At 39.6% G+C, this 12,324-nt stretch overlaps 1 protein-coding gene across 1 annotated transcript; it reads left to right on the top strand.

Moving 5' to 3' along the window:
- The first annotated feature begins 3,229 nt into the window (after positions 1–3,229).
- LOC103658122 (tripartite motif-containing protein 60-like) lies at positions 3,230–4,699 on the top strand. Its single transcript, XM_008685600.1, has one exon. It carries the CDS (start codon positions 3,278–3,280, stop codon positions 4,697–4,699), a length of 1,422 nt encoding a protein of 473 aa, XP_008683822.1. The 5' UTR covers positions 3,230–3,277.
- Positions 4,700–12,324: the final 7,625 nt, after the last annotated feature.

Consider the following 12,324-nt stretch of genomic DNA (forward strand, 5'->3'; position numbering starts at 1 on the left):
ATGGCTTTGAAATAGATGCAGAGGGATGCGTAGGGTGCTGTGGGTGTATGAAGAAGGGATAGTACAGCTTCGTGATTGAGTAGTAAGCCAATTAATGCAGTGTTGTATAAGGGTACTCAAATTATTGTAGACTCATTTTTTACAGCTCTAATCAAGGATAATAGCTCCTAATTTATAGGGTTGTTTGGAGAGTTTGATTGAATCAGAAACTACAGGGGCGCCTGGGTGGCAGAGCAGTTAAGCGTCTGCCTTCGGCCCAGGGCGTGATCCCGGCATTATGGGATCGAGCCCCACATCAGGCTCCTCTGCTGTGAGCCTGCTTCTTCCTCTCCCAGTATCCCTGCTTGTGTTCCCTCTCTCGCTGGCTGTCTCTATTTCTGTCGAATAAATAAATAATCTTTAAAAAAAAAAAGAAAGAAACTACATGAAAGATCCTTAGCTTAGTGCCTGACACATAATAAACCATCCTAGGGAAAATTTGTCTTGGTTGGAGTGTCCCAAAGGAGCAGAACTAAGTCGCAAAGAGTGAAGGGAGGGAAGGGTAACATAAAGAGTGAGTGGTTTGTGCAGGAAGGAGAACATAACATCTCTGTTTTAAGAAAACAAAGACCAACTGCTTTAGGGGAGCATAGCCAGATGAAGATGAAGACCCTAAGGTATGAGAGGCTCTGAATGGTAAGCTAAGGGGAGCACTTTATCTTGATTTTTGGTGAGTTATTAACAGGTTTAACTGAGAGGAAAGATTCAGTAAGTTTAAAAAGTGAAGGTATGAAGGGTAAGTGAAATTACATATCAAGAAGCGTAGGTAAAATGTAGAACTTAGGATAGTCCACCAGGACAAAGGTAGAGGCAGAAGACACTATTGTAGATTGAAAGGTATCTAGGGGGTGCTATAGGTAAATGTAATACGTGGGCCATATTTGGATCTAGATCCAAATAAGTGTGAAATAGAAAGGTGGGGCACCTGGCTGGCTCAGTTGATGGAGCATGTGACTTAATCTCAGGGTCATAGGTTCAAGCCCCATGTTGGATGTGGAAGTAACTTAAAAAATAAAATCTTGAATAAAATAGCTTATTTGGACACGTTGGCTGCCATTTATGTGATCTCCTTATTTTAAAAGGGGTTATAGGGACACCTGGGTGGCTCAATCGGTTAAGCGTCTGCCTTTGGCTCAGGTCATGATCCCAGGGTCCTGGGATTGAGCCCCGTATCAGGTCAGGATCCCCACTCAATGGGGAGTCGGCTTCTCCCTCTCCCTCTGCCTTGCCCCCACTCCTCTGCTCATGTGTTCTCTCTCTCTCTCTAATAAATAAATAAATAGGGGTAATAATCCCCATTTTACAGGTCAAAGAAATGAGATTCAAAAAAGTTACATGGGTTTTCCTAAAGTATACACAAGTAGCTGAACCAGGATTCAAAACTAATAGACTTTTTTTTTTTTAAGATTTTATTTATTTATTTGTCAGAGAGTGGGAGAAAGAAGAGGGAAAGAGGCAGGCAGAGGGAGATATAATCTCCCTGCTGAGCAGGAAGCCCAACACGGACTCAATCCCAGGACCCCGGGATAATGACCTGAGCTGAAGGCAGACGCTTAATCGACTTGGCCACCCAGGCATTCCCAAACATAATAGACTTTTAATGTTAGTCCTTATATTGTGAAACACTGCCTTCCATAGCATATTGCGCTGTTGCTTCTGCAGACCCAAGACACTGAATCAATCCTTGAGTTTGGGAATAATTTAAAAATGGAAGCTTTTTAGAATTACTACATTTTTCCTATTCTGCTTGTAGGAAGAGTAAGTATGTGTGGTAAAAGACCTTGCTAGGTCATCAGGACAAAGCCACTTTGAAATGTCAAAACCATGCCTATATTTCTATTCTCACTGTCTTTGGATTATGAGGGATGGGAGAGGAAGAACACAAGTTGAGAAAGTGTCTTAGTGTGGGAAGAAAGGAGAGAATACTGTACTGATGGTAAAATGGCTCACAAACTTGGAGGAATTTGATTTGCTTAAAATTGGGTGTGTTGGGTGTCTCACAAACAAGCCAGAAAATTTTCTCCCTAACTTTTTTTTTTTAAGATTTTATTTATTTATTTGAGAGACAGCACAAGCTAGAGAGTACAAGCAGGGAGAGCAGCAGAGGGAGAGGGAGAAACAGACTTCCTGCTGAGCAGGGAGCCCAATGTGGGGCTCAGTCTCAGGACCCTGAGATCAAAGGCAGATGCTTAACCAACTGAGCTACCCAGGCACCCCTCTCCCTAACTTTTTATTTCGAACATTTCAAACAAATTGAAAGGATGTGCAGTATACTTAGATAAACCTTTTGCTTGTATGCACCAATTTTTAACTTTTTGCTACACATCTTAAAATTACTAAACCTTCTGAAAATAAGTTGCAGCCATCAAGATGGTGTCCCCATCCCCCCAAAGTATATATATTGCCTAAGAACAAGGATGTTTTCTCCTTAACTATGATAAATTAATATGATAAACACAATTTACTGATAGAATATATGTAGTCCATAACTAAAGTTCTCCCATTTGTCTCAGAAATGTTCTTTTAGTTGTTTATCTTTTAATTTTAAGATCCCAGATTCAATCAGGTATTCCACATTATATTGGTCTGTCATATTTCTGAAACTTTTTTATGTTTGTTTTTCATGACATTTACATTTTGAAGAACACATACCGATTGTCTTATAGAATGCCCCACAATTAAATTAGACTACTTTCTTACGATTGGATTGAGATGGAATATTTTTTTGCAGGGATATCTTACAGGCTTTGTTGTTGAAATGTGTGAGATGAACGAATCTCTGTAACTATGAATTCCTGTTTTTCCAAGAACTTCTACACAATGATTTTAGCATTTGTTGATGAGTCTTGTGTGAATGTTTTAATACATTGGGGATTGTGGTATCGTATTTTTAACTTAACGTCTTTTCTCACCCATAGGAAATATTCCTAGTCTTGGACCTACAGCTGCTTTCTTAAACAGGAAAGTCATCCAGTCTGACTTTACATCATGAATTGGGAAGAACAGCAGCACAGCTAATACGTTCAAGTATGCAATAGACTGCAGCCTGTGGAGTATTCTTGGCAACAGTCTCTAGAGCTAAGGGGCAAAGGGAAACAGGTTTGTCTAGGCTGTCATCAGCATGCCAGTCCAGTGAAACTGTGGGAGGATATCCACTGGTCGCGGGGTCTTGTGTGGTAGAGAGCCAGGCTTTACTAAGGGACATATTAGCTTACCTATCACCTCTGTTCACAGCTCAATGGAGTTTGTTACAGCCCTGGCAGACCTCCAAACGGGGGCTAGCTGTCCCATCTGTCTGGACTACTTGAAAGAGCCAGTGACCATCAACTGTGGACATAACTTCTGTCTCTCCTGCATCAGTATGTTCTGGAAGAATCTAAATGGGACTTTCCCCTGCCCCTTTTGCCGTTACTGCTCTCCAGAGAGGAAATTCACGAACAATCCCCAACTGGGTAATTTGATTGAAATTGCTAAGCTACTACAGATAAGAAGAAGCAAGAGGAAGAGGAAGGAAGAGAAGCTTATATGTGAAAAACATAATCAGGTTTTGACCTTTTTCTGTCAGAAGGACCTAGAAGTTTTATGTCCACAGTGTAGTTTCTCTGCTGATCACCAGAACCACTATATTTGGCCCATAGAGAAGGCTGCTCCCTATCATAGGAAAAGATTGCAGAATTGCACTGAACTATGGAAGGAGAGAGTAGAACAAGTTGAAAAAGTGATAACTATGCAAAGCAGAAAATCACTGGAACTGAAGAAGAAGGTACAGTGTAGGAGAGAAGAAGTAAAGTCTGAATTTGAGCAAATTTTGTTGTTTCTCAAAAATGAGCAAGAGATTGTTCTTCGGCAATTACAGGATGAAGAAATGGATACTTTAACAAAACTAAATGAAAACCTAACAACATTTTCAAATTATCTTTCCACATTAAAACATCTGTCGAAGGAAATAGAGGGCAAATATATGAAGTCAGAGCTGGAATTACTGACAGGTGTTAAAAGTATCTACCATAAATATAAAACCTTAAAGTCCCCTGAACCTTTTTCGTTCCAATTAAAGGAATATGGTTACCATTTTGCTCCACAATATTCTGGCCTAAATAAAATTACCAAGAGATTTCAGGTGGATCTAATTCTAGATCCTGAAACAGCACATCGTAAGCTTATTGTCTCAGAAGATAGAAAAACTGTGCAATATGGAAATAAAAGGCATAACTTACCTCATAACCCAAGGAGGTTTTATCTCTGCCAGGCTGTTCTGGCTTCTAGGGGTTATAATTCTGGCAGGCAGTATTGGGAGGTGGAAGTGAAAGACAAGCCTGAATGGATTGTGGGTATCTGTAGAGACTCTCTTTCCAGAAGGAGAAAGAATCAGTGTCAACCAGTTTTAGCACAGGATGGATTATGGGGTGTTGGACGATGTAGTCAGAGTAATTATATTGCATTGGGTCCTAAAAAAATTAATCTTCTGCCAAAAGTAATACCTAGAAAGATTGGCATTTTTTTAGACTGTGAGTTGTGTGAGGTTTCCTTTTATAATTTGAGTGATAGATCCCTTCTCTATATTTTTAACTATTGTCTTACAGAAACACTTTGGCCTTATTTCTATACTGGAACTGACTCAAAACCTCTTAAAATCTGTACAGTAACAGATTCTGAATGATGAATTATTGTAAAACTCTTATTTTTGTTGTTGTTTCAGGTAGTGGACAAAACTAAGCCAGTGAATCTAGTCTCAACAATTCTGTTGTGCTTTTTGTTGTTGGCTTTTTGTTTTTGTTTTGTTTTAGTTTTAGTTTTTCCTTTAAACAACCAGAATGATTTATCTTAGTTTCAGCAGCTTCTAAAAAATGGTGGTTATAGGGTATTTGGCTGGCTCAGCCAGTACTGCATGCAACTCTTGATCTCAGGTTGTAAGTTTGAGCCCCACGTTGGGGGTAGAGTTTCCTTTAAAAAAAAAATGTGGTTATAATGAGACAGAAGAAAGAAAAATTAAGGAGTTGATCCCATTTATAATTGCATCCAAAACCATAAGATACCTAGGAATAAATCTAACCAAAGAGGCAAAGGATCTGTACTCAGAAAACTATAGAACACTCATGAAAGAAATTGAGGAACACACAAAGAAATGGAAAAATATTCCATACTCATGGGTTGGAGGAACAAATATTGTTAACGTGTCTATGCTACCTAGGGCAATCTACACATTCAATATAATCCCTATCAAAATACCATCAACTTTTTTCACAGGACTGGAACAAACCCCAAAATTTGTATGGAACCAGAGGAGCCCCAGATATCCAAAGGAATGTTGAAAAAGAAAACCAAAACTGGTGGCATCATAATTCCGGACTCAAGCTCTGTTACAAAGCTGTAGTCATCAAGACAGTACGGTACTGGCACAAAAACAGACACATAGATCAGGGACAGAATAGACAACCCAGAAATGGACTCTCAACTCTATGGTCAACTAATCTTCAACAAAGCAGGAAAGAATATCCAATGGAAAAAAGACAGTCTCTTCAACAAATGGTGTTGGGAAAATTGGACAGCCACAAGCAGAAGAATGAAACTGGACCATTTACTTATTCCATACACAAAAATAACTCAAAATGGATGAAAGACCTAAATGTGAGAGAGGAATCCATCAAAAATCCTTGAGGAGAACACAGGCAGCAACCTCTTCGACCTCGGCCGCAGCAACTTCTTGCTAGACACGTCTCCGAAGGCAAGCAAAGCAAGGACAAAAATGAACCGTTGAGACTTCATTAAGATAAAAACCTTTTGCACAGCAAAGGAAACAGTCGACAAAACCAAAAGACAACCGACAGAATGGGAGAAGATATTTGCAAATAACATCAGATAAAAGGCTAGTATCCAAAATCTATAAAGACCTTAACCAAACTCAACACCCAGAGAACAAATAATCTAATCAAGAAATGGGCAGAAGACATGAACAGTTCTGCAAAGATGACATCCAAATGGCCAAGAGACACATGAAAATGTGCTCAACATGGTTTCGACATCAGGGAACTACAAAACTACAATGAGGTCCACCTCATACCAGTCAGAATGGCTAAAATTAGTAAGTCAGGAAAGGACACATGTTGGTGAGGATGTGGAGAAAGGGGGACCTTCCTACACTGTTGGGAATGCAAGCTGGTGCAGCCACTCTGGAAAACAGTACGGAGATTCCTCAAAAAGTTGAAAATAGAGCTACCCTACAACCCAGCAATTAACTACTGTAGTGATCCAAAGGGGCACCTGCACCTCACATAGCAGCAGTGTCCAATGTCCACAGTAGCTGAATTATGGAAAGAGCCCAGATGTCCATCAGCAGATGAATGGACAAAGATTGGGGGTGGGGTTGTGTGTGTGTGTGTGTGTGTGTGTGTGTGTGCGCGCGCGCGCGCACACGCGCGCGCAGAATATTACTCAGCCATCAAAAATAATGAAATCTTGCCATTTGCAACAATGTGGCTGGAACTAGAGGGTATTATGCTAAGCGAAATAAGTCAATCAGAGGAAGACAATTACATGATCTCACTGATAAGTGGAATTTAACAAGGCAGAGGGTCATAGGGGAAGAAAGGAAAAAATGAAACCAGAGAGGGAGACAAACCATAAGAGAGTGGTAGTCATAGGAAGCAATCTGAGGGTTGCTGGAGGGGAGGAGGTTGGAGGGAGGGGTAACTGGGTGATTGATGTTAAGGAGGGCACGTGATGAGATGAGCACTGGGTATTCTATAGGACTGATGAATCAGGCCTATACCTCTGAAACCAATAATTACATGTTAACTAGTTGAATTTAAGTGTTTAAAAAATGCGGTTGTATTGCCTAGTTTACAGATACATTATGGGATCAATTGGAGAGTAATTATCGATAAAAGTCCATAATTTTTTCTGTATTGTATACATATTTTGCCTTAATTTGTATAGGGCCTTATTAAAGGCAGATGTGACCATTCCAGGACTATGTGCTCTGTAAAGGTAGGCACTTTCATCTGTTTACCTCAGTATTTTTCTGTAACATGTTTTGTTCCTTTTTGAGTGTGTCAGTACTATGGAAAATGAGGTAATACCCCCACCATATACATACTCATTCATCAGACATATATCAGTTGTATATAACACCATTAAGGGGGGCTCATTACATCATGTGTCCTTAATGCCCATCACTGTGTAACTCCATCCCCCCACCCCCTCTCCTATACTTTTTATTACTTAACTTTGATACATCTCAGTCTTTACACAAAATAATTCATTTAATACTGTCAGTTCAGTATTCTCTGATCATTTCCCCACTGATAGATGCTTATTTAGGTCATCTTTTGCAAATAATGTACAATTTATACATAGTTATACTTTTTTTTTAAAAAAAGATTTATTTATGTGACAGCCAGCCAGCGAGAGAGGGAACACAGCAGGGGGAGTGGGAGAGGAAGAAGCAGGGTCCCAGCGGAGGAGCCCGACGTGGGACTCGATCCCATAACGCCGGGACCACACCCTGAGTCGAAGGCAGACGCTTAATGACTGCGCTACCCAGGCGCCCCTATACATAGTTATACTTTTAACAAAATAAGACTACAGAACTTAAAAATAAAACATTCATGTATCCATGGCCCTAATATTAATAGAACTTTAGCATCACATTAGTTTCCTTTGTGTCCCTTCTCAACCCCAACCTCTTCACTTCCTGGTCCTATCTAGTTACCTCCGCTATTTTTAGTTTGATAGTCCATTGTTTTTCTGACCTTTTACTGTGTATGCTTGTATCCCTAAACAATATGTTGTTTTTTTCCACATGTGTTTTTAAATTAACATAGTTAATTATAACACGTATAGTTAACATAGTGTTAATTTCAGGTCTACAATGTAGTTATTCAACACTTCCGTACATTATTCAAAGCTCATCATGATAAGTGTACTCTTTGGTTCCACATGTTTTTGAGTTTTACATAAAGTTGATTAATCATGTCTTGAATATTTTTCATTTAACATTATGTTCATGAGATTGATTGATCATGTTTTTGCTTAAAGTCGTACTTCATTTTCATTCTACTTCTGATAGGTACTCAGTTTGAAACTTTCACAGACAGCTGCTATGAAAATTATGCATCTGGTTTCTTTGGGGAGTGGATTACTAAACCTTCATCTTTGTTAGATAATGGCAAATTGTTTTCCAAAGTGTGCCAATTTATACTTCCACCCACAGTATATAAATGTTTTCATTGCTCTCCCTCAACAGTACTTTATTTAAATTATATATATATATTTTTTAGTAATTGTGCGATGTTAAATGTTATCTCTAGTTTTAATTATTCCCATGATCTCTAATAGAGTGTATTTTTATACTTTAATAATCATTTGTTTTTCTTCTGTAAAAATATCTGTTAACCCCCCACCCTGTTTTTCTATTAGTCAGTCTTACTGATTTATAGGAGCTCTTTATATTTTTGGATTTTAGTCCTGTAGCAATTACATTCACTGCAGGTATTGTCTCCAAAGTTTATCTCACTCTTATTATGGTGTTTTGGACAGAAGTTAAGTTTGATACATTTGATTATATTAGTCTTTCCTTTTGAGATTTGGATTATTTTTAAAGATTTTGTTTATTTATTTGAGAGATTAAGAGTGAGCACAAGCAGGGGCAGAGAGAGAGGGAGAAGCAAACTTACCGCAGAGCGTGGAGCCCAATACAAGGCTCCATCCCAGGACCCTGGGATCATGACCTGAGCCGAAGGCAGATGCCTAACTAACTGAGCCTCCCATGTGCCTCAGGGGTTTGGATTCTTTTTTTTTTTTTTAAAGATTTTTATTTATTTATTTGACAGAGATAGAGACAGCCAGCGAGAGAGGGAACACAAGCAGGGGGAGTGGGAGAGGAAGAAGCAGGCTCATAGCGGAGGAGCCTGATGTGGGGCTCGATCCCATAACGCCGGGATCACGCCCTGAGCCGAAGGCAGACGCTTAACTGCTGTGCCACCCAGGCGCCCCAGAGGTTTGGATTCTTGAAGAAATCTTCCCCTACTCCAGGGCCATTAAATATTCTATATGTCCTTCTAATCATCTACTTGGAAGTTGATTCTGTGTTTGTGAGTGGGCTGGGGCCTGCTTATAAATTTAATTATACATAATGTACAGGTGACTAATGGTTACAACACCATTTATTGAAAGGTCCATCATTTCCCCAGCTGCTCTGCAGTACCACTTACATCTACATTTAATATGTTCTGCTGGTCTATTGGTCTATCCTTGGGCCAATAGCATACTTAACTCTTGCAGCTCTCTCATTCTTGATACTTGGTGACAATTTTCATCTCTTCAGGGTTACCTTGACAACTCTTGGCCTCTTCCATATAAATTTTAGCTAGTTTGCCAAATTAAACATCATAACTTGGAGATTTTATTTTATTTGAAATTGCACTGAAGGTATAAATCAAGCTGGAGAAAACTGACACATTTATTGAATTGCCCAATCCATGTATTCCTTTATGTCTATATCTTTTTTAAAACTTCTACAGCACCCACCAGTGGGATGTCTTAGGTAAAACTAAACACTCCAACTCAAGTGTCTTCCACAGGGAATTCTTGACATCAAGATTACTCAGAAGAACATTGAATATTAAGCAGTTTTGCATCCAGTAGCTTCATTCATTTCCATGGAAACCCTCCTAGTCCACATAGCAGCCCAAGAGCACTTTTGGGTTCCCTGTGAGATGGTTCAGGTGGGAGTAAATGAGACATTGAGCAAATGGGGGACCTGCGCTGACTTAAAAGCTTCATGTTGCAAGAAGCCATTAAGTTTTGTGACTTACCTGACGAGTGGGATTCACGGACTAGAAGAGACCTGAAATTGCACTGAAGAGTTAAGTGGTCTCTGGAGGAAGCACATACACTAGATACAACAAAAGGGTTTTGAAGTTCTTTGAACTTGATAGGTTTTGGAACCAGTTTCCTTATCTTTAAAATTGAAGAATAATCTACCGTATAGGGTTGATTAAGGACAATGTTCCCAGCAGCCACCCTCAATACCAAGACTACAGGCTTAGTCTCCCCTCCTTCTATCAAACTCAGTGCAGCTAAACATTTTGTACGTTAAGAATAGCTCATCTGATCTCCTTTAGGGAAGGGGATTTGACTCACATTTCTTTTTAAATCTAGTTTTAATGTTTCAATTCATAATTATTTACAAAATTGTTTTATAACCACTATTGCCAGCTTCTCAGAGGCAACCACTTCTCAGCTCTTGTTCTGAGGTTGTTTATAATCACTAAATAACAGTCTAATAGTAATACTGTATTTTTCGGGTTTTGGTATTATCATTTAATGTCCTACTTTGGAAGATGAGAATTTAGAGCAGTTTTCACTCTGTGGTCCTCTTCTTTTTTTTTTTTTTTTTTTAAAGATTTTATTTATTTATTCGACAGAGAGAGACAGCCAGCGAGAGAGGGAACACAAGCAGGGGGAGTGGGAGAGGAAGAAGCAGGCTCATAGCAGAAGAGCCTGATGTGGGACTCGATCCCGTAACACCGGGATCACGCCCTGAGCCAAAGGCAGACGATTAACCGCTGTGCCACCCAGGCGCCCCCTGTGGTCCTCTTCTAATAGAATTCTTCGTTTTTGTATAGAATGTTTCCTGATGTTTACAGTATTTTGGCCATGTCAATGCCATTCACCTCTTAGCCATGTATTACGAAATGATTACATTTTGTTTTTCCACAACTTTGCTTGCCTGTAGTTAAAACAGTTCTATTTCTCATTGCCTGTTTCCCATGTCCTTATCCTTAGTTCATTCCCAAACTGTCCCTGCAGTTCTCTAAATTTCTCAATTTTAACATATTTTAGCTTTCTACCACTTTGATTTTGCCAACTACTCTCAAGGAGCCCTGTAACTTCCAATGCAGGCCGGTTGTTCACGAAGTCAGCTGCTCATATAGCATCTTGGGAATGCCAGTGGCATCTCTTGAGTTGTTTTCTGTTTCCATATGGTTTTCCATTTGGAGGTGTTTTTTCATTGGCGAGGATTTCAGTAGCTTCCTAATAGTGGTTCATGGGAAATAAATGTTTTGAGACTTTTTGAAGTATTTTATTTTGGGGGCACCTCGGTGTCTCAGTCAGTTGGGCATCTGCCTTCAGCTCAGGTCATGATCCCAGGGTCCTGGGATCAAGTCCCATGTCAGGCTTCTTGCTCAGTGGGGAGTCTGCTTTTCCCTCTTCCTCTGCCTGCCTATTCCCTCGCTTGTGCTCTCTGTGTCAAATAAAAATCTTTAAAAAAAATTATTTTTAAGTAATCTCTATACCCAACACGGCTTGAACTCACAACCTCAAGATCAGTAGCTGCATGCTCCACCGACTAAGCCAGCCAGGTGCCCCTTTTTGAAACTTTCAAGTCTGAAAGTATCTTTAGTTTATCCTGATATTTAAAAGTTTCTCAGTTTCTGGTTTTGAAATAATTTATTATTATATATTTTTAGCATTTTTTGTTGTGAAATATACTGTTATGATATCTGAAATGTGTTTTAAAATACATCAACAGAGGGTGCCTGAGTGGCTCAGTTAAGTGTCTGCCTCAGTTCAGGTCATGATCCCAGGGTCCTGGGATCGAGCCCCATATTGGGCTCCCTGCTCAGTGGGGAGCCTGCTTCTCCCTCTCCCTCTGCCATTCCCCCTGCTTGTGCTCTCTGGCTCTCTTTCTGTCAAATAAGTAAAATCTTTAAAATGCATCAGCAGAATCATGTGCTAAAGCATGACTTTTAATCAATACTGTATTCAGTTAGTCAGTTTTCCTAATCAGGAATTCGCATACAAGGATGGGTCAGGTGGCATTCTAATGGGAAATTCAAGCTCCTAGTGCTGCAACATTGCTTCAGTTATCTTAATCTCTCATAAACTCTGAGGTTATAATTAAACTTATGGATTATAATGGATATAAAGAATGGGGTGACTTTGATGAAATTAGTGGTATTGTACATAACATGAATTGACTGAAATATTTGAGTTATTCACACACTTGCATGGATGGGACAGTAATGCTAGGGAACCCTGTAGCCTGTACATGACAAAAAATGAGCCTGGAACTCCAAAACTGTCTGGCCATCGATTTTAAGGACACTGGTGGCCTCACAATAAGTATAATGTTGATGAATCCTGCCTTTATGGAATTGTGTTTGCTTCAAGTAAACCTTTGGTGCAAGATCAGAATACCTAAACAGAGTGCTGGAAACACTGGGTTTACCAACAAGGCTATATGAATGCACAGAGTCTGCCTGCTAAGTAAATGACTAT

Source organism: Ursus maritimus, unplaced genomic scaffold, assembly GCF_017311325.1.
Source record: "Ursus maritimus isolate PB19 unplaced genomic scaffold, ASM1731132v1 scaffold_11, whole genome shotgun sequence".
NCBI lineage: Eukaryota > Metazoa > Chordata > Mammalia > Carnivora > Ursidae > Ursus > Ursus maritimus.